The following is a 27,401-nucleotide window of genomic DNA, read 5'->3' as shown; positions in this document are numbered from 1 at the left end:
GGTGACACCCATGAGCCTTACATCTCTGGGTGCCCTGTGCAGAGTCTCATGCTGTTCTGTCACGTTTCCTGATGTATACAGAGGTGGCATGTCAACAGGACACAGGGTATATGGTGAAGGCCTAGACTTTCAGAAGATGCTTCCTGTCTCTGCCTGCAACCCTCAGCTGATTCAGACACCTGAATCCGTTTCTTTTGCTATTTGGCTCCTTTCTTAGCTATTAGAGAGGTGGTTTTTGTTTGTTTTTAACTGCTATCCTTTGTTGTGTAATTTGAATGACTTTCAAATATGAGAAATTAGCATGCTTATTCCTTAAAAGATCTTCTGGCTTCTTTGCATAGCTTCTGCTTGCTGTTTTAGTGACTCTCCTCTACACATTCCAGTTCTGAAAGTTTTCAAGAATATAGTGATTTTCATACACAATACATGCCGTGAAACACACTTGCCATTTTGATTGCAGTACCTGTCTGCTTTGAGAAAATATCATATGTAGATGATGTACTGAGGTGAGTCTCTGCTTTAAGAGATTCTAAATGTTTAACATTTGAAATCCTAGGCAAGAGTTGGATTATTATTATACCCTTTTAATGTTATAAAGAAGTGGCATATGGTTTCTATTAACAGGGCAGCTGAATACTAAAATATGATCATAAAAAGTATATTAAAGAATGAACCAAAAGAGTTGTGACTTTTGTTACATTTGTGACATTATTTCTCAAAAACTACTTTTTAAAAGAAGTTTGAAGGATTATCATTTGTTTATTTTTAGAATATTGTGTATGTGAGAATTATGAGATGGGCTTTTCAAATTTAGGGAAAAAAAGCCTTTAAAATGCTGAAATGTTTAATACTAAAATGTTAATACCCAATTATAATTGTGACTTATGATGAAATAATAACCTAGGGGCCTATTACTGATAGAAAAATTTATTCATATTGTTCATTCAATAAGCATTTATATATAGTTTTAGCCATTTAATACATTTTAGGTCCTTATTTGAGGAAGTTTTAAAAAGTTTAAAAAGGGGAATTGAAAGATGAATTTATTCTTTTGGAATTTGAAATCCATGCATGGTTTTTCTATGAGCTTTTTCCATTTTCCATGAGCTTTTTGAAAGCCCCTCATGTAACAAGAACACACACACACACACACACACACATATATATATATATATAAAACCTTTCCCAAATTATCACATGAAGATTTTAGCGAAGAATTTAAAAGGACAATAGAATGCTATAATGAGATTTTGTAGTTCATTATTTTTAGATGACTTTCCTAATTGAGATGAGATATAAATGAAAGGTTAAGAGAATTGCTTTGCATTAGATATACATGGATGCGAATATTGACCACTGTATAACAAATTTTGGTCTTGGAACAGTTATTTAGTCTCCTCAAGCCCTTCTATTTTATACTGGAGACCTACATTTCAAAAGGTACTACTCTGAATGGTTACTGTAAAGATTAAAGGGAACAAAGCATGTAATATGCTGATAAGGTTCCTGGACTTTAGTAAATGCTTACACCTAATAAACATTACTATTTGAATTATCAAAGTCTTGCAGTTATTAACAGTAGGTAAGAAAGTGATTCTTCCTGTCTCATAGAGGCAAGAGAAGGAGGCTCAGGGAAATGATGTGTCATTTTTCTGTAACGTGAAGCAGAATAAGTGACAGAATGGGAAACCAGAGGGAAATGGATTTGTGTTTCCTGGACAGTAATCTCAGTGGAAAAGAAAAGTAAATTTATAAGAACAAAGAGAGACTTGACATAGGAAGAAACCAATGCAGCTTAATAGTTTCTGATTTTTATGTCTTTTGAGACTCAGGGAAATATTTTGTGTCACTGTAGCTATAAACATAACTTGAAGTCACTCGAAGTAGGGAGAATGTTAGGACATGTTCGTACTCCTGAGTATCTGTGGTGGTACCATGCTTGGTTAGTGTTGGCGTATTGGCTTCATCTTTGTGTTTGCTCTCCTCTTGTGCCTATACTAGGCTACTGCCTTTCCCCTTAACTTGAACTAAGTATTGTTAATAGTTTCTTCATTAGCATGAATGATTGTATTTTTTGAAATATCTCCATTCTTTTCTAATACATAGCTTGTAGTTTTTCCTCCACCCCCCATATTTCGTTCATTGATTTGTTCTTCAAAATAATCTTTAATTAAGTCAGTTAAGTACTTACTGTGGGCCACTTTCATCCTTGAAGGTGCAGGATGGTTAGAGTTAGTGTCTGGACTTACAGGACTCTTAAGTATGGTGAGGAAGATGGCGATGAGCAGTGTGGTGCAGCGGGTTAAGTCAGCTCCAGGGACACCCACACCCCATATCAGAATGCCTGGTTGGAGTACTGACTGCTCTGCTTCAAACCCAACTGCTTTCAAATGTCCCTGTGAGGTGGTAGAAGAGGCTCAAATACTTGAAGTCCTGCCACCCATGTGAGGCTCCTGTTTGACCTGCTCCAACCCTGCTGTTGTTGACGTTTGAGGAAAGACCCAGTGCCTGGAAGCTTCGTATTCATATTCATATTTTCTCTCTCTTCTCCCCCTCTTTCTTGCCCCTTCTCTTTTCCTCTCCTCTCTCTCCGCTCCTTCCTTTCTGTTCCCTCACTCTTCTCTCTCTCCCCCATTTCAAATAAATATGTGTTCAAATTTTAACAAGTAGATAAACAAGTAAACAAATGTGTTTATGTACATCTTGAGATTTGATTCAATGTGCATCGTTGAGCAATATTAAAGGAAATACCATCAAAGATGAAAAAATGAAGCAGTAAATGAAATAGTAGAAGCAGACATGGGACCCAAGGAGAGGAGCCATCACTGCTGTTCCGAGACTCCTGAGAGGACTTTTGAAAGAAATAGTGTTTAAGCTGAGTTTTTAAGGGCAAAAGGGAATTAATAAGACACTTTCTTACTTTCATCTCTTAGCAACTAAATTATGTTTCTTAACATGTGCAATATTTCTTATCTTTTCACTGTTTTCCCTCCCCCATAAGCATACAGAATTGTTCAAATGTCTAGTTTTTCAAAGTTTTCCCAATTAAGATCTTCATTTGCATAAAGCTGGCAAATTCTCAAACTCTAACATTGTACAAAGTTGTCTCTGTGACAAGTTTTTTCTTTTTGAAAATAGTATTTTTAAAAAAATAGTATTTTTTTAAAAAGTTTCTTTGAAATGCTTGATTCTATTCGGACACATGTGAAACATTTTTTTTAAAAAGATTGATTTACTTATTTGAAAGGCAGAGTTAGAGAAAGGGAGACAGACTGGGGTGGAAGAAGAAGAAGCAAGAGAGAGAAACAAGTTTTCCATTCTCTGGTTCACGCCTCAAATGGCTGCTGCAGCAGCTGCTGGGCCCCGCCAGGCCAGAGCCAAGAGTCAGGAGCGTCTCTGGATCTCTCTACTGGGTGCAGTGACCCAAGTTCTTAGGGCCATTCTCTGCTGATTTCCCAAATGGGAAAGCAGGGTGCAGGATCAGAAGTGGGGTATCCAGTTTTTTGAACCAGTGCTCCTACGGTATACTGGCATTGCAGGTGACAGCTTTACGCACTAATTGTGACACTGGCCCCATGAAGCATGTATTTATTTTTAAAAAGATTTATTTTATTTATTTGAAAGAGTAACATACAGAGGGATGTTCCATCTGTTAGTTCATTCTCCAAATGGCTCCCATATCCAGGGATGGAAAAGGCCAAAATCAAGAGCCTAAGACCCCATCTGGACCTCCCACTTTGGTGGCAGGGACCAAAATAATTGAACCATCTTGTGCTGCTTTCTCAGGTGCACTATCAGATACCTGGATCAGGTGCAGAGCAGCCAGGACTCTAACCTGGTACTCAGATATGGGAATGCTGGCATCACAAGCAGAGGCTTAACTCAGGGTGCACCATTCAAGCCTCTGGTTAAAGTATTTTGATGAACATTTTATTTATATTTTTTAAAGAGGTCTAATAGTAAGGGGTTTTTAAAATCACTACAAGTTGCTTCAGAAGTTAGATAAAATGATATCAAATATAATTAAATAGGAATGTGGCGATCCGATAGTCCTCTACTATTGAAATGAGAATATAAGTTACCAACTCTTGCCTGTGTTAATTTTATGTTACTTGGTGTAATATGGGCATATTCTTGTGTTACATGAAATGTTCTGTTATGTTATGTTTTCCCTACAGTATAGGCATATTCTTAAAAAGTCATGAAGGTATTTTAGCTCCTTTGTCTTATAACATTTGTTTTTTGGGTGGATTGAAAATTGCACTACCTCTGCTCATTTAAAAATACCTTATTTGTTTATCCATTTGCGTGTCCCTGTTAAGTTTGAAATTTAGGTCAAATGAGAATTTGAATTTAACTTTACTACAGAAAATAAGTGTGCCATATTTAAAAACTGCAGCCTAAATTTTAAGCACAGTAGATGAAAGTAAATCTTATTTAAGTAAATACGCTGGAATGAAGTTCCAATTATTTTTTTCCAAAATGTCTTACAGTAGATACTGTTCTCAATGTAAAATCTGGGACTTAGGTTTATTATTTTTAAAAAGATGAAAAGTTATTTATTTTAAAATTTTAATGATTTTGCTTTTGGACTATGGAAATTCTCCTTTAGGGACAACTTTATTTGAATTGTAGGTGACATTATTTTTATTTCTTAAGGCCATGATTAAAAGTTTCATGGATGTCTACCAGCTTGCAAGCGCTAGAATTGCCACATTGGAGAAGGAAATGACATCTCATCGAAGTCACATTGCAACCCTGAAATCTGAGCTTCACACAGCTTGTCTACGTGAAAACGAAAGTTTACAATCAGTAAGTCCCGTCGCTCAGTATGTTTCTCTTCTTTGGATCTTGGATCACATTTACATTTATGTTTTTATTGCTCATAAGAACATTAGGCAATATGTGTAATTTCGGATAAATGATCAATCAAGCAACATAAAATTAGTGTGGGGAAAAATTTTAAGGAAGAAAAGCAATTAATTTTCCATTGTACCATGTGTAAAGATATGCATATTTGTATGAGTGTAAAATACTGCATCAAGATTCCTTTGTGTTTGGCAGGGCAGCTGACAGATTTGGTGGAGTGCATAGTTAAAGCTTGTGACTGAACATTCAGTGTGTCCCATTAAGACAGAATTTTATTAATTATGTGTATAACCAAAATGGTAATTAGAACATGTGATTATTCTCTGTAGAAAACTAGACTTATCCATTATACATGCCTAGCTAAAGTTGCATGTTGTGATTCATCTATATGATTAAAATTCAGTTTCAGCAGTCATTTTATGTCTTAAAATTTTAGCCCATGATGAAATTTGGGCTCATTTAAGACCAAAAAAAGAAAGCATTCTCCACTTGAAAATATGTGTTTGGGCAGTTTTAAAAATGAATATATTTGTGGGATTAAATAAACTCTTTTTTCCCTCAAAAGGCAGTGATATCAACAGTGAAATTTAGAGGATTCCCACTTCCCTTTTTGCTTTGACTGCAGTGGATCCGGGTGACTTGTAAAGACAAACAGGATCATTTTGCTTTTTAGCTGTTGACCCGTTTCCAGTGATAACAGCAACAGACAAGGAGTTAGCTTAAAATCAGATAGCTGCATGGCTGTGGTTTGGCTCCAGTGTCAGCACCCCAGCCAAGTCTTTGTGACTGAGCTCCATCCCAGGCCTGCCTCCCCCCAGCACTCTCTCTTTGTCCCTCTCTCATCGGGTCATCTCTCCACCTCCTGTCTTCCTTGCCTCCTCATTTTCTCTTATTGTGGCGCCTGTCATCAATGTGATATATTTGACTTATTTGCTTGTTGTCTGTTTTCTCCTTGAGACAGCAATCCTGGGTGTTTTCTTCACTGTTGTGGAGGTGCTCTAGTGCCAAGAGCAGTTTGGCCCACAGTAGGTGATCAACAAATACTGAATGAATAATACTCGTCATTTGTCTAGCAAATATGAAAAGCCAGTAATTTGAGACTTGAGACTTGAGATTTGAGTTAAATTTTAAAATGATGTAAATTTTTAAATGAGATTAGTAAATTTATTCATTACCAAAATAAATTAAAATAACGAGCATTTTTTAAAATTTCAGTGTTTGTAGAGTTTATGCTAACGCCTTTTTGAAATATATTCACGTTTCTTCCTGCTGACTCCCTGATGCCATTGGTTAAAATTGCAGCATACTATTTAAGTCAGCTTTGTTGTGTTACATAGTTGTATGTTGCTTGTTGCTGTTTAAAAATAAGTACTTGTATTTTAAGAAAGGCCAGACTTGATCAAGCCATCCTTCTGAGGTTCCTGCAGGATATACTTATTACCAGAAAGAAAAAATTGCATTTTTAAGGTGCAGGTCACCTTGGCAATGACTCTCAACAGGATGTCGAGTAGTATGAAACGTTGCTTGAGGTGATTGATGTATCCTGGGAAAAGGTTGCTCTAAGTCTCTGCAGACTGTGTGGTGTCCTATCTCTTGTTTTATTTGAGAATCACAGTTTTCAAACAGTAACACATGTGTCTAAGAATTTTTAGTTTTCAAAATATGTGTCAATGCATTTTCTAACTTGAATTTCCTAAGGGATGTGGGAGACAGACCTTAGTCTCTGTATTTCACAGATGAGCTGTTTAGTGGCTGAGAGCGTGTAGCCCGGGAACAGCACCTGTGAGGAATAATGTCAAATGTAAATAATAAAAACCCTGACCCAACAATATGGCTTTCAAAAGCATAAAATGGAGCCTGGTGTAGTAGCCTAGCAGCTAAAGTCCTTGCTTTGCATGTGCAGGGATCCCATATGGGTGCCAGTTCTAATTGCTGCAGCCTTGGAACTTTGCACCTGGTGGGAGACCCAGAAAAGGCTCCAGGCTCTTGATTTGGGTTGGCACAGCTCCAGCCATTGTGGCCACTTGGAGAGTGAATCAACGGATGGAAGATCTTCCTCTCTTTCCTCCTCTCTGTATATCTGACTTTCCAATAAAAATAACTATCTCTTAAAAAAAAAAAAGCAAAAGATTCTCTCACTTACCAAGAAGTCTAGAAGTAGGTGCCTACTGTTATTAGTTGAGTAGCTCAATTATTTTTGCGATTTCTCTGTCATTTCTTCTAGGCCATTAGGTTGCATTCCACTCAGCGTTAGGATTCACAGGTATCTTCAAATAGGAAGATTTGATGACTCAGGCTCAGCAGGCTCATATGTACGTGTATTGGCAGGTGTTATCTCACTTTTTTTTTTTTAAGGTGAAGACAGTCTTCCAAAGAAGCAAGGAAGTTTACTTATGTTCCATTAGTTGGAAACATGTTATGTGACCCTTGTAGCTCTGATTAGTCAACACGTAAGGAAGTTAAAAATGAGTGAATATTGTATTAGCCGGTTGCCAGTGTCTACCACAGGAGACAGGTAGATTTGGACTCAAATTTCCGTTTTGTTGATAGAAAATCATGTGGCTTGGATTTCAGGGTTTTTGGATTTAAAATAAGAACGAAGTTCTGCTACCTCGTAGAGGTGTGTTAAAGTGCTTTGGACTTTATGAGTACTCAGAAAATTACTTGTTTTTAATTAACATTGCTTTGATGGGAAGTTCATGTGTTACAAATCAGGGAACAATTATCTACCTACCTATTCTCAGCTGCAGATGTCTTCATCTGTCCTGTTTTTCTACTGTAGCTTTGAGCACGGAGCTCCTTCCATGGTTGCCAAGGAGAGACTCCAATGTCTGAGCTCTTGTTTTTCTGCGTTTCTCTACTTCCATCGACAGACTTCTAGAAAGTTGTCTCTGTTTCCTGCTTCCCTGTACTCCCCTTCCATTTACCTCTGAGTCTGACTACTGTCCGTAATTTTATGCTCGCTCTGCTCTTTTAGTTCGTTCTCATTCCTTTCAACCTTACTGCAGGGTATGGTATGGGGCTTTGAACGACTGCTTTTTATAAACACTCATCTCCTTGGTTTAATTAGTTACATACCTTTCTTTTTTGACTCTCAGGCCTCTGATTTCTTTTTTTTTCTTAAAGATTTATTTATTTTCATTACAAAGTCAGATATACAGAGAAGAGAAGAGATAGAGAGGAAGATCTTCGGTCCGATGATTCACTCCCCAAGTGAGTGCAACGGTCGGTGCTTTGCCGATCCAGAGCCAGGAGCCAGGAACTTCTTCTAGGTCTCCCACTCAGATGCAGGATCCCAAAGATTTGGGCCGTCCTCGACTGCTTTCCCAGGCCACAAGCAGGGAGCTGGATGGGAAGTGGGGCTGCCGGGATTAGAACCAGCGACCTTATGGGATCCTGGGGTGTTGAAGGCGAGGACTTTAGCCGCTAGGCCACGCCGCCGGGCCCACCTCTGATTTCTTGTACTCATCCTGTTTGGTGTTATTTTTGGTGAATTTTTTTCTGCATTCATTAATCCATAATATATTAAGCAACTAATTTTGTGGTGATTTTGTTCTGTTTTGGGGATTTCATATGAACCAAAACAGTCCTTTTTCTAGTGAACTTAGTGGAAATCATCATTTTTGTGTTGTCATACTATTTAGTCTGTAATTACTAACCGCAATAATACCAACCGTATTCCTCTTTAGGTGACATTTTAATTTCTTTTTGTTTGGCATACAAGGATGCCAGAGTTCATCTAAGATTTGTCAATTGTCCCCTTGTCAGTACTTTCACTTTTCCAGGTTGTTGGTCTTTGACCTGTTAACTTAGGGCGCTCTAGAGCTTTTATCTTGAGTTTTAATAATGAGAAAGGGCTCTGGGCAAAGAGCTTTTGAGTCCCATGCAGCCCAGTAGAGCAGTCAGAACCAATTACTTTTGGATGTTTGGAGGCAGGTCAAAGCACCCACAGCTGTGGGGAAATTTGATATTTCAATCTGTGAAACATAGGATCCCAAACCCAAGTATTTTCCTGTAAGCTTTGGGACTTCTAACTGCAGGATTGATTTGCCCCATTTCCACTGTATGTCTGAGTAGGGTGTTTCCAATTCTGTAGAACTGATGAGAAAATAACAAATTACAAAGTAGCATTTGGCTTGATATCTTTGCATCATTATGCAGATTATGTCAGATTTAATAGTTGTCACACTGGTTTTATGTGGTTGTCGCTAGTAAAGGTAAAAGATTTAGATATTTTGGTTAATATAAAATAATGTTCTTTCACTTCATTTGCCACATACATTTTCTTAAGGTGAAAAGGATTATTCGTGTTTGTGGATAAAACAAGTTGACATAGAACTTAATTAAGAACTGTCTTCAGGTAAGTTATTTTCATAAAATTTCAATACTTCATCTCAGTTGATTTGTGATATTCTGAAGGTCTTGAAACCTTCAAGAATTAAAAACAAACAAACAAACCTCGCTGTGACTCACTCAGTTGAGAATGTCTGTATGGTAGAGTACCATGGATGCCTGCGCAGCTCTGAGTCCAAGCCCTTTCTTTTTCATTTAAACCTGATCAGGCTAGACTCCACAAGCAGGTTCCTTTCTGGTACGTCCCCATGGGACTACAGCATGAAATGAAATGAATCTGTGCTGTAAGAACCTTCTGGTGCAGCAGACAGCATGATTGTTCCACAGATACTGACTTGAGTGGGAAAAGACCTGAAAAAGTGAAATCTTTGCTGAAAATGAAGATAAAGTAGGAGCTGAGAAGGGAAAGTATGGGCTGCACTTGGAATTGAGGTAGGACGGGGCGGAGTGCCTTAGGTGAGGGATGGCGCCAGGGGAGCAGGGGCCAGATCAGGGAGGCCTACTTCTTGTGATGTCTGGCCTTCTGAGAAATTCTCCTACTGAGCTGTCGCTGACAAGTATATTACTGTATCCCACTCACTTTACTTTATGCATTTTCCTGACTACACATTTTACTTTTTTTCCATACATTTTATTCCATAACAACACTTGTTTTTACAATTTTTTTTTTGCTCAGAACTGATTATTAGGATGCACTTGAAAATCATCCACATTGTTATGAATGCCAGTTGTGGCCTTTGGATCCCAAGAGAGTTGTGTAAGGTATGAACAGAATGTCACAAGATAGACAAGCTCAGTCCACGCGCAACCAGCCAGCATGCTATTAACTTCTCCTGATCATTGCCATATACTTCCAAAGTTTTGAAAGTTCTAGAAGTTTGAAGTTTTTTATATGTTCCAGAAGTATAAGCTGTTTTGGTGTAGTAAACAGTGGTCTAGAGATTATAATGCATACTCCATTGGGCTGAGATCTGCTTTTCAGGCTTTTAGTTTCTACAGTTTAAGAGGATTCACTTTCATCATGGATAATGTCTGGGTAGTGACTTTAGGGGCATGGTATTGTACAGTTTTTGTACTTACATAAATCTAACATTATATTGCTGGCTAGATACCTATACTTGAGTTTTCTGCAAACGATTCAGATTTACGGAGGTTCTTATCTCTTTCACACTCTATCCTAAAAATCCTTCTTTGCCACCTCATCAACTACCTGACTGGCCACCTTATAGCCCAGGGTGGAGTCCTGTACCGTTTTTCCCATTTCCCTCCATTAGCCATCACTTGCTGTGCCTTCCTGCCCCAGCCGCTCCAGATCTTGTAGACCCACCCTGTGCTTTCTAACCTGTGGTCTTCTGGCTGATGCTTTGGCACTTGAGTGATCTGCCAGGGAGTTTCCCCACATCCAGTCTTTCTTCTTCAATCCTGTCGGCCCTCTCAGCGCCAGAGTTATCTTTCAAAAACACCAGTGGTCATGTTTCAGCTTCACTCAAAACATATTTTAACTTTAAATTTTCCTCACAATAAAGTACAAGTCTTTGGTGTTGACATCCAAGCATATTCTAACTCCATGTGGTTTTCTAAACTTTCAGTTGGCAAAATTTTCTTTTGTTAGGTTTGTTTATTGCTATATTTATCAGTCTGGGCCCTATATATCAGTCTAATTTGCAAAGTCAAATTATTATATATCTATAACCATAATTTGAATCTTTGAGATGATATCTTATTCCTGTGCTTACCCTATTATAATGGTATTACTTCAACAAGTACTGGTTAATTTGAATTGAAATTTATAATTTATAGGGTAAGTATTGCTTCCATAATATTTGTTGAATACATACCTGCCATTAAACTTATATTATGCAGTCATAGTTTCCCTCCGGGTCTTCCCACACCAAATTTTCTGAAGTTAATTATCATCAAACTATGTTATATATTCTTCTCTAGTGAGCACTTAATGAGAAAAAAATAGAATAATTTACATGCTGTTAAATCTGTGATAGGATTTTATTTTGACAATATTTGAGAAGCAGAGAGAGAAATAAGCAAAGAGAAAGAGTGGTCCTGTTTGCTTGCCGTCTCTGAGATGTTCCAGTTGGCGTCACTGGGCTGAACTGGGCCACAGCTGGTAGCAGAGGACTTTATGTAGGTTTCCCCATGTGAATGGCAAGAAACCAATCGCTTGAACATTGCCGCTACCTCCCAGGCTCTGTGGTCTCAGGAAGCTGCAGTGAAGAGCCTGAGCCGAGAACTGAACTCCACACTGACTGATCTAGGATGCTTGTGTCGTGTCTTGGTATCTTAACCACTAGGCTAAATTTCTGCCCCTGTGTAAAAAACTCAAGTAAATATTTTCAAGTAATATAAATTGGACATTTTTTTCCTCCTCACTGCTCTTCCTAAAAACACAACTCTTAGTTATTAAGGAAATGCAAATCAAAGCCTTATACTTCATAGACACTAGGATGACCGTAACACAGTACAAAAAAAACAAAACTGACAAATGTTGCAAGGATGTAGAGAAATTGGAGCCCTCACTTGTTACTGCCAGGAATGTAAAATGGTGTAGCAACAGTGAAATATGGGTTAAGGATTCCTCAGTAAACTAAGTTTAGAGTTGCTAAATTGACCCAACACTCTATTTTTTTAAAAAAAGATTTAATCCCAGACTCTATGGAATTATATCATAAAATTCAAAATTCAAAATTAAGATATAAAGGATTTATTTTTTTTTATTGGAAAGTCAGATTTACAGAGAAATGAGGGACAGAGAGAAAGATCTTCTATCTGCTGATTCACTCCCTAAGTGACCACAACAGCTGGAGCTAAGCCGGTTTGAAGCCACGAGCCTGCAGCTTCTTCTGGGTTTACGCAAGTGCAGGATCCCAAGGATTTGTGCCGTCCTCAACTGCTTTCCCAGACCACAAGCAAGGAGCTGGATGTGAAGTGGAGCAGCTGGGATATGAAATGGCACTTGTGGATGCAGGGCGAGGGTTTTAGCCACTAGGTTACTGCACCAGGCCTGACCCAACAATTTCACTCATAGGCGTAAACCCAAAAGAATTGAAAGCAAGCATTTAAATACTTGTACCTAAATAGTTGTAGCAGCACTGTTCAGAATGGTCATAAAGTGGAACCAACCCAGACCATTGACTGACTGACAAGTAGATAAATAAATAAATGTGACATATCCAGACATTGGAATATTATTCAGCTACAAAGAACAATGAAGTACTTTTACACACTGAAGCATGGGATCTCCCTTGGAAATACCACCTTGGAAGAAAAAAGCTGCACCCAAAAGGCCAAACTAGTATGATTTCATTTGTAAGGATAGTCCAGAAATAGGTAAATCCATAGAGGCAGAAAGCAGATGAGGAGCTGACAGAGACTGGGGGAGGAATGACGGTAGAGAGGGACTGTCTAATGGACATGGGCTTTCCTTTTGGATGATGAAATTAGGCGGTGGTGATGGTTGTCACCCTTGCAAATGTACTTGATGCCACTAAACTGTACCTGATGCTACTTAAAATGGCTCATTGTATATTGCATGCATTTTATCACTTAAAGTATTTCTGTGATTTGTTAGGTGATATGGGATTGTGGCTTACACAGAACAAGAATACTGGCAGTTAGAGTGGAGGAAGAGGCACTCTGGGTCCCAGAGCACATTTGCTACTGTTAAACGTCAGAGCTTTAGGAAATACATCTCTCATTTCCCTGCATCTTGATTTGAGAAATCTGAATTCACCTCTCAGCTTTAAAATTCTTTGAGGTGCCAAATACTAATTATCAAAACTGGATTTTATGTTTTATATTCTTGCATCAATTTTCAATAGTAAAATGAATATGTGTTTCTAAATTGGCTTCTATTTAACAGCAATAGCTTATTTTAAAAATGCATTCTTGTTTTTTATATATATATATGTATATATCACAATATAATTTGTAAATAGGTAGTAGAAAAATCCCCAAAAGTAATCTGAAAATTTATCAGGATATTTGTGAGTATTTCATTTTTTTATCCGAGGGAATTTTTTTTCGAGATTTAATATGTTAGGAATGTGAACTTTTAACTCGTGAAACTATTGTAACATATTTGAAAATTATAGTAATTTGATTAAAATGTTGCCTATAAGGCAAAGGTTTAGTTAATAGAATCCATATGTAATTAAAATGCAGAACTAAATGTAATCAGACTCCAGTGACTAGTGCCTTCATATTGATAGTTTTACAATGGCCTCTGGGGTTGAAAGTTTAAATGTTACAGAATGTAATAACACTGCAGAAAACAACTGAAGCTGGCAGTTCAGCTGTTTGAAAATCATCAACATTGCTCTTGAGAAAATGTGATGATTATGTCCTGGATTCGCATTGTTTTAGGGATACCTCCGCCTGGCAGGTGGTAGAAGCTGTGCCCTGTGGCATTCTTGCACCAACACACCAAAAGTGGAGGTCCCTGCTATGAGCCAAACCATCGTCTTCCCCTTGTAATAACAGAGTTGCTTAATTTGGGTGAACTCATTTAGCCATTTGAAAGTATAGACACAACACTATACTCCAAGCTCCCCTTCCCCACCAACCCCCCAAGAAAAAAACAACTGAAAAAAATGCTTCCCGAACTTAAAAAAATATATATTTTCTCTGGACAGTTTTAAAGAGTCGACATCCTGTGTTAGAGTTCTCTAATCATCACCAGCACAATTTACCATCAGAACACACAGAGAGCCAGTTCAGACCAGCTCATCTGTTGATCTTGGCCGAGATCCTTCATCTCTCTCTGTGCAGCTGCCCCTTGAGAGCTGTGGGGGATGCAGCGGTGAGCCAGAGACTGGATGCGAGGCTGGTCCAGCCATGAACACGCAGGCCTGCTTCATTTCAACAGTTGTAGATGGCTTTTAAAATATTCGTTTCTAATTTTACTGCTGCCCCCCTTCCCACCCCCGTGGCTAACCTCTTTTTTCAGCCTGAAATTGAACGAGGACCTCTCGTGTGCTGCTGAGCTCCAGGCGTAAGACATTGTAATGTCTGGCTTCCAGAAACTGTCCCGTCGAAATGTGCTTCTGATTAGGTGGCTTAATTACAGCTGTGAAAACAATGTTGATTTAGGCCTCAAGATTCCCCGGCATGTCAGCCGTTATTAGCTAACCTTGGACTGAATCCACCATTTTTAAACTCTGTGCCACCAAAGTCACCCCGTTTGACAACTTTTCATTTAGGGGGGAAAGTTGCCAGAAGCAATACATTTTATGCAAAATATTGTTCACTTCACAATCTCAACTGCAGTACCATTAGTGGCCATTAAGGAGACGGTTAACTTTGCACTTTATCACGAAGAAAGAAGTTCTGTTTGTAAAAGCAGGAAGTTTGAACAGTATTTTTAAAGGATTGACTGAAATAAGAATTAATTTTAATTCCTTTAATTCAGTTTCATTTGAAATTCAACATGTTGGTTTAACCACCCAATTTTATTACACCTAAGTTTTCCTGACAGTTTCATTTGCTGTTAGCAAATAAAATTGCAATTTTTTTTCGACATGGGAAATAATGGCTAGCTTTAAAAATGGTATGTCTGAAACTTTCTTTCCCTTAAATTGGTTAAAACACAATCATGATTTTTGGAAGGAAACAAATGTCGTTAAATAGCTTTTAATTTTAATACAATGATTTTTCCATAGTGAGCTCGTGTATTTTTACCTACAGTGGAAGTAAAAGCCATGATAACTAGATGGTCCTGATAACTCAGGTTTTGAGTACGATTATCACGGATATCATGAATATTATAACTACATATGTTGAGAAGGCCCACTTCTATTGTGTTTAGATGCCTGGAATTTTCTACATTTGCCCTGTGTGATTTTTTTTTGTTTTAAAATAATTTTGGAAATGTGCATTTAGAAAAACAATGCCAATAAAGAATAGTGAGGGGGTTGAACAACAAGCAAAAGGGTCATAATTCTCATAATTATTTTGGAGGAAACTTACTTGAAAATGCAAGATTTGTGCCAAACTGAATACCCAAGGGAGAACTAAATGATTTCTTTAAAATGAATTCTCCCACACCCAAGACATTAAATCCAGTGCTGTGGGTGGTCAAAGCACATCTACTTCTACTAGTTAGGTATGTGGAATAACTAACTGACTCACTCTGAACCATGTGTGCACAAGGAAGCTTTCGTTCAACTTGAAGTAAGAGTTAATATCTAGGTACTTAACTGTGAGAAATGAGGGTCAGTGGATGAGTTCATGACGCAGTATGTGTATCTTCAAAAAGGAAGCTGGACAGCTGATTCCAAAAGAGGGTTTAAGCTAGCAATCCTCTGTTCTAAACTGTGTCAGTGATATATCATCTCATCGCCAGACACTATAGAGACACTGTGTGTCTGAATTTATTGCAACTATTATTCAATCTAATCTTCATATCTATCTTATGGGAAAAGTATTATTATTCCTAATTGCAGATGAGGCAACTCAGTCCCAATAAAGATAAGTGATTTGTCCACCATCATACTGTTTGGGATCTAGATTAAAACGTCTGTCTATGTGTGCATACTCCAAATTAAAGATGGAAATAGATTTTATTTGTTAAAAGGATTACATATTAAAAATATTAGATTGTAATATCTAAACTATTGCAAAATATCGATAGTGAGTGTATCTTTAGGCTGAAACAGACAAGAACATTTAAACTTGAATAAAAGTTTTATAGTTTTCTGTATGAAGAGCACAATATTTTTATTTCAGTAAAAGATATGTGAATAAGGCTGACAGATTTGCTATGTCTGTTGCTATGGCCTTTTACCTAGAACAAAAGGAATCTTCCTCTATCCGTTTGAAGTTGCCTTATGCAGAGAGACTTGGAGGTGTATCCTTCCTTCTTAGACTAGTTTGAAGTGAGGATATATTACGGTTTTTCTTAAGATTCTGTGTAAGCTGAGAAATTGGGAGGAAATAGCTGCCTTCATTTCCCAGATCTTTGGCTTAGGGCATACTTTAATAGAATCTGAATTCAGCTTTTTCTTTTGGATATCTTTTTGTTCTCAATGTTTGCCTGACACCGTTTGGAAAGATGTCCCTCTAGAATGTGAGGGGCCAGCTAAGGTTGTAGGCTTTATTTTTCTTATCTCCACCATTTTATTTCTGATGAGTTCTAACTGAAAATATATATTTGATAAAAAAAGACATCCCATGTAGATTGTGTATGGTACAGATGATATTTCATTTAAAATGACTAATCTGACATATCATTTTGTTGATCTCCCCTGAATTTATGACTTATTTTTTAAAACTTCATTAAACAACAGATTAAATAGTAGATATTCATATAATTATGTGCATCCTAAATATTTTTAGACAAAGGTCTAAGTAGTTTTGATCAATGTATCTGTACTTATTTATGGCCCATGTAGGTTTTTAAAAAATATATAATTGTTTGGCTATAGAATAATCTAGTTTAAACATATCACTTCATGTGTTTATATTCAATACCCCATTCTTTAAAACATGTTTAGTAGTTTTATAACCAAGTAGAAGAGGGAAAAGCCCTAGGATATTTTATGTATAGTCATTAAAACAATTCAGCTTATTTGAAGGGCACTGTTAACAAATGGTCTCAGATGTACCGTAATGCCTTTTAGCAGTTATTCAAAAGAGTTGGTCACCATTTCAACACTTCTTCCTTAGTTCTGCACTCCTGGATATCTTTGTTATTTTAAACATTTTATAGTTTAATTTGTTTTTACTGTTATTCATATTTAGTTTCCACCCATAGTGTACCATTGGATATACAGGAAGCATAAAATAATGCTATGTTGATAGAATGGTAAAAAGGATCCATAAAAAGATAATATGAAAATTTATCTCAGATTTCAGCACATTCATAAACTACATTAATCTGATGAGATTTCTTATACCAGTGTTTAGATTTTGTTGTTTCAAAGTCATTGTTTAGAAATTTAAGATAATTTAAATTTGAATTGGCTATTTATTAATTGAAAATCAGGTGGAATTTGAAAGAAGTGTTGCAAACTAGCAGCCTGAAGCCATTTAAAAAATTTTGTTGGAAAGGCAGATCGGATTTATGGAGAGAAGGAGAGACAGAGAGAAAGATCTTCCAACCATTGGTTCACTTCCCAAATTGTGGCAATGGCCAGAACCGAGCCGAACTGAAGCTAGGAGCCTGGACCTTTTTCTGGGTCTCCCACATGGGTGCAGGGTTCTAGGATTTTGGGCCTTCCTCCACTGCCCTTGTAGGCCACAAGCAGGAAGCTGGATGGAAAGTTGAGCAGGCAGGACATGAACCAGCTCCCATATGAGATCCCAGTGCTTGCAAGGTGAGGATTTAGCCATTGGGCCATCATACAAGCACAAAACCCCGTGTTTTAACTGGTCATTTGAGTGAAGGGGTAGGCTTTGTAATGCCATGTTTTAAGCTTCCATTGGGGGTGGCCATAAACTGTCTCAGGGAGCTAATATGAGTCCTGACTACTGTGCTTCTGGAATGAAGTAGACGATGACCCAAATACCTGTGTCTCTGCTTCAAAATAATGAAGTAACATTTTCTAATAAAAGCACACATGGACCTCTTTTAAAAAAAACATGTTCAGCCATGCTGAATTATTTCTTAAATAGGCCAGGCTCTATCTCTTGAGCCTTTATATATGCTAATTCTTATGGAATATCATTTTCAACCTTTAATATAATTGATTTTTTCCAAATTTGAAGTCTCAAATCTCTTTTCAAATCTCCTTTTATATTTTCATTTTGCTGTAATATTATTGATTTCTTAATTTACTAACTCTATAAGAATGGAAGTAGTGTGTGAGTAAGACATTGGGTATATTTTTAGGTATTGGTACAATACCTGGTTAGGTAAATAACATTACTGGTAAAAATCCCACAACAGATTTCAAATTATGTGCCAATTTAAAGATCATTAGCCTATCTAAAGGTTATATATTAAAAAAGCAGAGCTTATGGCTGTAAGTGGTTGTATCTCTCTTTTCAGAGTTTATTATTAAGTTACATGTTGTGTCAGAATTTATTATTAGTTATGTGTTATGTCAGAGCATTATTGAAAGTCATGTTTGTCATATTCTCATCCTTCTTTTTTCTTCCATCCAACAAAATCCATAACTTTTTTTTTTTTAGAGATTTATTTATTTTATTACAAAGTCAGATATACAGAGAGGAGGAGAGACAGAGAGTAAGATCTTCCGTCCGATGATTCACTTCCCAAGTGAGCCGCAATGGCCGGTGTGCGCCGATCCGAAGCCGGGAACCAGGAACCTCTTCCGGGTCTCCCACACGGGTGCAGGGTCCCAATGCATTGGGCCATCCTCGACTGCTTTCCCAGGCCACAAGCAGGGAGCTGGATGGGAAGTGGAGCTGCTGGGATTAGAACTGGCACCCATATGAGATCCCGGGGCTTTCAAAGCGAGGACTTTAGCCACTAGGCCACTCCGCCGGGCCCAAAAATCCATAACTTTATTAATGATGGCAACAGTACAGATTTCAAAATAAGCCAAGTTAGTCTTTTGAAACACCATAAAAAGATACTTGTTTTCAGACCAAATGGTTACATTAGAGAAAAGCAGGGGGGGAAATTGTGTGTGTGTGTTGGGGGGGTTGTATTTGATTTGCTCACCTGAAGTCAGGAATTGTGTCTTTTGTTCATATTGTATTCAGTGCCCAGCATACTATTCAAGTACAATAAATAAATAATAATGGTGATGGTGAAGAATATACCAGTAGACCATTTGTAACACTTAAATATAATACAAACAATAAAAGAAACACTCTTTCAAGTTCTATGTTCAGGTGAAGGGAGTGCTTTGGGATTCATTTTTGTGTAGTATAGAAATCACAGTTTCTATAACAAATAGTTCTTATGCATTGATATTTCATATATTTAAGGAAAAGAAATATTAGCTCGTTCTTTACCAAAAAGAAGTATAGGGGAAGATATATAGGGCATCAAAGAAATTTTAAGCTATAATCAAGAGTTCTGCAACATGAATACACTGTAGAGTGACAAGTTAAAGAATAAAGAAATGAGGCAGTTCAATATTCTGGTGGTAGGAATGTCAGTCTTCCTAAAAATAGCCCTAATCCCTGAACTTTAACTGCTAAATCCAAACCAAGCTGAGTGAGGAGATGATCCCGAGTTAAGCTGTGAATGGCCTTGTCAGCTCTGTTTGATATTAGTTTTGCCTTAGAAGATCTCTGTTTCATATCAAGTTCACGGCAACATGGAAAAAGTGGCAAAAAAAAAAAAAAACCTGCTGCCTGTGACACCAGTGTCCTGTATGGATGTGTGTTTGTGTCCTCGCTGCTCCACTTCTGATCCAGCTTCTAATGATGGCTGTGGGACGGCAGGAGAAGATGGCCCAGTCTTTTGGGCCTTTGCTGCCAACATAGGAAATACAGAAGAAGTTCCTGGTTCTTGGCTTTGGCCTGGCCTTCTCTTGCCGTTGAGGACATTTGGAAAGTTAGCCAGCGGATAAAGCTCCTCAGTCTCCACCCACCCCCTCCTCTTTCTTCCCCAGCTCTCATGTAATTGTATCTTTCAAGTAGATACATAAATATTTTAGAGCAAGATTGAGAGCCTGAGAGAGACAGAGAGATCTATTGCTAAATATAGGACTTTTTGAAAGTGGGTAATATTGTACTTTCATATATTAATATTTGCTTTTTTCCTGAATGCAAGAGTTTTGGTTCATTTTATTTTAAATAAATCTTCCTATTTGGTGAACCATTAAGTATTTTAAAGACTTACTTTTTTTTTTTTTTTTTAATTTGAAAGGCATGACAGAGAAGGAAAGATCTTTCATCTGCTGGTTCACTCCTGAAGTGGCCCCAACGGAGAGTTGAGCCAATCTGAAGGCAGGAACCAGGAGCCTGGAGCTTCTTCTAGGTTCCCCACAGGGTGTAGCATCCCAGGGACTTGGGCCATCTTCTACTGCCTTCCCAGGCCATAATCAGGAAATTGGGTCGGAAGTGAAGCAGCCAGGACAGGAACTGTATTTCTCCCTTCAGTACTGTCACTTTTTGCTTCATGTATTCTGGCAGTTTAAGATGACGTACGTATTTAATTATAATTGCTGTATCTTCTGCTCTGTTATTAATGCATGGTTTCTTTTTATTTTTAAAAAGGACTTATTTATTTTTATTGCAAAGTCAGATTTACAGAGAGAAGTAGAGACAAAGATCTTCCATTTGCTGGTTGACTACCCAAGTGACTGCAACGGCCAAAGCTACGCCAATCTGAAGCCAGGAGCTTCTTCTGGGTCTCCCACGCGGGTGCAGGGTCCAATGGCTTTGGGCCGTCCTCGACTGCTTTTCCAGGCCACAGGCAGGGAAGGAAAGTGAAGCAGCTGGGTTATGAACTGGTGGTATATGAACTGGTGCCAGAGCTGAAATCCCAGAGCTTTAGCCACTAAGCTACCATGTTGGGCCTGTTCTGCGTACTAAAACAATTCCTGATTAAAACCCTGTTTTGTCTCCTATCAGTGTAACTTCTCCTGCTCTGTTTTCTGCTTACATAGAATATTTTTCCATCCGTTCACTTTCACTCTGTATCTGTTGAGTCTTTCGTAGATAGCAGGTAGTTTTATCTTAAAAAAAATCATTCTATTTAAAGTAATTATTTAAAGTAATTATTTTTTAAATTTAAATGAAATCTAAAGTAGTTACTGATAAGTAGGGATATATATCATGTGACTCATTGTTTTGTAGATATCTTATTGTAGTTTTATTACTCATTTCCTTCATGAACATCTTGTTTTGTGTTTAGTTGAAGGTTTATGTAGTTAAGTGTTTAGATTACTTCCTTATTTCCTCTTGTTTATACTCTATAACTATTTTCAATTGCCATAGAGATTCACTCTAATATACTAAAGCTTTAAAGTTCTAATTTGTGTGTTCACCACCTTAACTTAAAAAGCATACAGAAGCTATCTTAGCTCCTCCTCTGCTGCACTATTTGACGTGCTATTTGTGCATCACTTGCCCTTATGTTAAAAATATGTAGAATTACATAAAGTTACAGTACTGCTATTGCATATACAATATTTTTTTCATATACAATATTTTTTAATGTATTTGCTTCTTAAATCATGTAGAAAACAAGTTAGTTATAAGCTGTTATGATACTAGTATGTTTTCTAATTAGTCAGGTATTTGCTGTTATGGAAATTCTTATTTGTATAGCTTTGAGTTACTCTCTTGTGCTCTCTCATATCATCCTGTGGAATTCTCTTGAGCATTTTTTTTAATTAGGGAAAGTCTAGTGGTAGTGAACTTGCTAAACTTTTGCTTATCTGGAAATGTCTTAATTTTTCCCTAGCCTTTGAAGCACTGTTTTGTCAGGTATAGGAGTTTTGCTTGATAGTTTTTTTTTTTAATTATTTAGAACTTGAATATATTAGCTCTATATCTTCTTGCCTCTAAAGTTTCTGCTGACCAGTCTGTTACATCTGTTTACCATCTTATTGAGGGAGATCCTATATGTGATGAATCACTTTCTCTTGCATTTTCAAGAATTTCTCTTTATGTTTAGATTTTGACATTTATGTGCATTGGCACAAATCTCTTTTAAAAAATATTTAATTTCTTTTTATTTGATAGAGAGGCAGACAGAACTCTTCTGTTTGCTGCTTTACTCTCCAAATGCCTGCTAACAGCTAGCAGTGGGCCAGGCCAGAGCCGGCGCTCAGTGCTTCATCCTGGCTCCCATGTGGGTGGGAAAAATCCTGGTACTTGAGTCGTTACTTGAAACCCATCAGACTGTGCATTAGCAGGAAGCTTAATAAGAAGCAGTGTAAATGACCAAGTTTCTGAAATGGGATGTGAGCTTTGCAAGTGGCAACTTAACTGTTGTGCTAAATGCCCACCCTAATACAGCTCTTTAGAGTTCTTACTTGGACTTCATTGAGTTTTTTGGGTGTTTAAATTTACCTATATCATCAAATTTGGGAACTTTACAGCCATTATTTCTGCAAATATTCTCTCTGCCCTTCTTGGTCACTCCCTTCCTATTACTCCCAAGATGTTTTTGTTGATCTGTTTGATATAATTCCACAGGTCTCATATTAATTCAGTTTTCTTCCTTTCTTTGTCTTGCTCAGACTCAGTAATTGCCATTGTTTTAACTTTTTACCAAATCCATTTAAAGTAGCCTTTGAATATCTGTAGTAGTGACTTTTTCATTTCAGTTATACATTTCAACTATAGGATTTCTTTTTAGGTTTTCCATTTCTTTATTGATATTTCCATTTTGCTCGGTCATTGATTTCTTGACTTTCTCCACGTATTACTTTAGTTCTTCAAACATTTTTAAAAGTTATTTTAAAGTCTTTGTCTCATGGCCTTGCTAGCAAGTCGTTTCTAAAATATTATGCTTTCCTTTAAGTGGGTTATCCAGTCTGTGTCTCTGTATACCTGGTGAGTTTTTCTTTTTTAGAAACAGGGCATTTAAATCTAATAATCTGATACCTCTGGACATCAGGGTTTTCTTCCTTTCATAGGACTTTCTGGTTTTGCTTTTTGTTTATTATATTTTTAAAATTACTGAAGCTGCCTCTGCATCAAGTACCAGCCCTGGGTGAAAACCCAGCGTCTATTCAGATCTCTTCTGAGCCTACATATGTCTAATCTTCCCCATATTTGTAACCGATGTTTTTAAAGAAAGAACTTTTTTATTTGAAAGACAGATAGCAGAGCTGGAGAAGACAGGAAAGAAGGAAGATCACTCCAGAGCTCCTTTTGTCTTAATTTTTCAGTAAAAGGTGTGTGATATTCATTACAGTGAATTTTCATTTTATGTAGAGAAAGATTTCCTTTGATTTGAAGGTGTGTCACAAAAGCTCTGTTATTTCAGACTGGCTGCAAAAGCAAGGAGCGCCTTGTCAGTCTCCTGGAAGGGCAAGCTGCCGTCCTGCTCTCCTACCCGTGGAGCAAAGCAGTGGTAAATCTTTGCTGGAATTGGCTCATATGGTAGAGGCTTGAATTCTGCATGCTGTAATTAGATTTTTAGTTTTGGTTGCTGATCAGATACTTGGAGTTAAAATCATAACTTTCAAAATAATCACTGTAAGCGCCTGTATTTGAATGTCAATCGTACAACCCCATATTAGAGCAACACTGTTTGGCCTTTTCAGTCAATAACTTTATGCATCTAGCAGTTGAAGGAAAGAGGGTTTATATTGCTTTTTTTCTTTTTGTAACACAATTTTTTTCATACTTTCTTATTTTCTGAGTGCAAATGAATGAAAACTGATTATATGCTTATGTCTGAATGTATTGGGAGGTGAGGAAAAATGTGCAAATTACTAAGTTCATTTCTCAAGATAAGAGTAACAAATTTGTTTCTTAGCCAAATATATTTTCAAGTACAATGTATTTCATCTGAAAGGCCGAGTAGTATGAAAAATGTACAGAAGCATTGTGAAGTTTGTCAAAAAGTACATTTTTAATAAGAAGCTGAATTCCGTACTCTTGAATTATGCCTAGAACTTTCTCTGCTTACTTCTCTTTCTCTATGTAAGAGAATCTGTATACAATGCTATTATTAATGATATGATAGAAAAACTTAACTGTGAATTGATTGTTCAACCGTGTTAAGTGTGAGTCATCTAAACATCAAGTCTTCCTCTTAGAAGGCTCTGAATTCCTCATTTAGAATTTAACTCTAGTCATCCAGAGTTCTGTTTGCATGCAACTTAATGTATCACCGTAATATTTCTTGGCTCCTTGTCCAATCCAACATACGAATGACTACATTGCAGTCCCACTAGTTCTGAGCACAGAGACCAGAAGAAAAGTAGTTAAACAGCTTGTGGCATGTGAACAGTTCGAGGGCAGGCAGACACCATGCACCTTGACCACCTATTATGAAGCTTTTTGCTGCTGTGTCAAGTGAAAGCGAGTTAATTGGGTGAAGCTGTGGAGCATGCTAGGGGCCTGGTAAAGGGTTGCTGTCTGACAGCTGAATGTCAGCAAAAGCCAGTCAAGTGTGGCTGAGAGACAGAGACCTGTCACAAAGTTCCTGCAGACTGGAACACAGTGAAGAAACTGAAATATGGTTCCGTCTCACTTTCTCCCTCATTGAAACCATGCACCTTAGAAGATTTTACACTGTATGTGTCAACTCTTGTTCTCTAAGCTGTTTCACCCCTAACTGTCCTGCATTCAAATGGTTGAACAAAAGATGCTAATGTTTAGCAAAGTGGATGTAAATTCCCTCTTTTCCCCCTTTCTGCCCACGCAGATAGACATTCAACTAAAAGGAAGCTTCGAAAGCTTACATCAAACAATTAGATTGTGTCCAAATTTAGCTTATCTTAGAATCTTTTTTTCAGGAGAATATGAAAATTGACAATTAAAGCAGTAGAATAAATGATGCATTTTACTTCAGTCTAGAAAAATGTGGTTTGTGGGAACTGGCAGTCCTGCCTGGTTGGCTTGAGGATGGACATTTGCCAATGTGACTTTTCTCTTGTCTTTTAAGGCTGCTTTTCTTTTGCTGAGTGGCCTAAGATAAAAATGTCATAATGATGGCCACCAGAAGGTAAGAAAACAGAGAGAGAGAGAAATAATGAGGTCCCTTCTGAAACATTAGAAATGATCATCTGAAGAAGGCTGGAATTAAAGAAAATAGTGTTAAACCTTGTGACATAAAAATATTTTTCAAAAGAGAAGAGTTAATGTAAAAACATTCCCTACTTGTTAGGATTTTTTTGGAATATGAATAGAAATCATTCATTCTTTCAGCCACAGGCAGGGTTATGGAGTAACTGCTCTCTCTCTGCTTCTCTGTGGCCACTGTTAACACAGAGAGAAACCCACTAGCCTGGGACCTCCGAGAAGGAGCACCTCAGCCAGTACTGTTCATTAACAAGTACTGGAATGGAAATAGATGAAAATGCAGCTGTTGAATGCTTGGAAAGTGGCTAGTATGAGTGAGGAGATGAACTTTTTCTTTAATGTTGATTAATTCAAATTTTGGTAGTTGTATGTGGCTGCATCATCCTAAAAAAATGTGAGTCTTAAGCAAAGAGAAGACCATGATGTGTCACAGATATTTTAAAAAAGGTGTTTGATGCTATTATGATAGCCCAGGGGACATCTAAAACACATATGAGGTGATAGATGGCAGGAAAACTTTAGGGGGAACAGTGATGCTTCACATAAGTCTTAAGAAAAGGCCTGAGGTAACCCAAGAAGCTTCCTTTTAAATAGAGCCAAAGAGGCTCCAAGACAGGAGATAGCAGGGAATGCACTAGGGTGAATATTTTTATTCATGTTGGAGAATAGAGATGTGGTATGGGAAATGACCTTACAGCGACACTAGCCTGCAAGCACACTCTTTAGACAAGTTATCCCTGAGGTCATGACGCTGAACAGATTAAAATACTCAAATCATATGGTTTATTGAAGTAATTAAGCGATATATACAGTGACAAGCAAGATGAGATGCAGTAGAGGGCAAGCAGGTGAAAAGGACTGTGTTCCAAGGACTTTCCTTCTGTGCTATGCCAGCCTTCTCCAGTCTAGGGTGTTATGTTGACCAGGGTTGAAGCCTGCAAAGGGGCTCTGGAGGACAAAGGGTGCCTGTAGCCCCTTCCACACTCGGCCTTTTTAGGAAGGCTGCAGGGATAAACATGTCTGGACAATACTTACAGTTTGCCTTTTTGGCTGCTGAACAGCCTTGGGTTTACCCCAAGTCCTAAAGCCAATTTAAGATGTTAGCTTAAAGGTGGCGTAATACTCCGACGTATGATGTGGTCCTTCCAACCGGTTCTGCCTAGAGTGCATCTTACAGGGTCCTGACTTGCTATCTGAACATCCAGGTTCTGTTCATGTTTCACAGATATCTTGCAGAATCATTATCTGTGCTTAAATGTCTTCAAATTTTCATGTATTCTATTTTTTCTTGTGTCAATAGGGAAGTTGACTATTTCCAAATAATAATCAAACGAACAATGAAGACTAGATGAAGTAGGAAAGAGAGGAAGTGTAAAAGGATTGTGTTTACCAAAGATAAATGGGCACTTGTGCTAGAGAGGGTGAGGAGAAGCTAGATAACTGGTAAGAGCTTTAGTGGAGTGCTTTGAGAAATATAACAGAACCATTATCTGGCAGATGCCCTCCTCTGAGCTGAGGCTGTATTTCAGATTATTCTAGGCCTTTTTGAAAAATACATACGTGGACTGTTAGAGAGTTAATTTTGGTAGGAGCTATGCCTATGGATAAGAAAGAATCATGGGAGCTTTGTGGGCAGGTGGCCAGCATAGGGAAGGGGAAGTGTACAGAGCTGCCCCTGTGCCTCTCCACCAGGCAGAAATAGGGCCTAACATCTGCACTGTCAGGCAAAGAGCCTATGAGGGAAACTGAGAGAATCACCTTGGAACAGACTGCTAGACTGTGTCTCGCAGTCATAGTTGCCCCAGTCTTCCAGTGACGGAGAAGGGTGGCCATATGGCCTCATCTGTGTAGTGACATTACCTACATGGCCCGCTAACCATCCCCACCGCACCTCATGTAATGGTGACTGGATTGCAAATACCCAGAGACTCTTGGCAGGTATGATAGGTCTCAGAGCAGCAGGTAAGGGGATGGAGAAGTGGGGGAACCAGGAAAGTCTGACTCTTTTCTGCACTGAGGCTGGGAAACTTCAGTGTCAGTGTGCATTAAAGTGCATGTGATGAAAACATTGGGTATATGATTCACACTATTTTATCAGGTTGTAATCTAAGGAATACTGGCTTATGATGCAGATTGGTTAATAGTTATTAATCCTGAAGATAAGGAATGCTCGTTGTTTATATGTTTAATTCAGTGCTGTTATCTATAACATTGTAGATACTTGATAATTTCTGTACAACAAAGGGAACAGTTAGAGAAAAGAGAAAATGTAAATCATGCATTCAGATAAGGGGCTGATATTCAAGATTTATAAGGCACCCAAACTAGTATAGGTAATTCTACTGAAGAAATGGGCAAAAAACCACAGTAGACGATTCTCAAAAGACGATGTACAAAATGGTCATAAGATATATTAAAAAGTATCATTAATCAACTTACAAATGCAAATTAAAATCAACATGAGGTATCATATCAGACTTGTCAGAAAGGCTGCTACCAAAACGATGAAAGAGGTAGTGTTGGAAAAAATGTGAAGA

General features: G+C 37.7%; 1 protein-coding gene across 6 annotated transcripts in view; it reads left to right on the top strand.

The window, feature by feature from the left end:
- CCDC171 (coiled-coil domain containing 171) overlaps positions 1–27,401 on the top strand; it is a 304,667-nt gene that overhangs the window by 263,535 nt on the left and 13,731 nt on the right. For 5 of the 6 annotated variants that reach the window (XM_058672681.1, XM_058672678.1, XM_058672679.1 and 2 more), the window contains one exon: positions 4,660–4,812. In XM_058672681.1, the coding sequence (XP_058528664.1) occupies positions 4,660–4,812 (153 nt within the window). Of the gene's footprint in view, positions 1–4,659; positions 4,813–24,727; positions 24,788–27,401 lie in introns of all 6 variants that reach the window. The other variant, XM_058672682.1, reaches the window with a different exon arrangement.

This window comes from Ochotona princeps, chromosome 14, assembly GCF_030435755.1.
Source record: "Ochotona princeps isolate mOchPri1 chromosome 14, mOchPri1.hap1, whole genome shotgun sequence".
Lineage (NCBI taxonomy): Eukaryota > Metazoa > Chordata > Mammalia > Lagomorpha > Ochotonidae > Ochotona > Ochotona princeps.
Note: the sequence above shows the minus strand (reverse complement) of the source record. Positions and strands in the feature narration are given on the sequence as shown.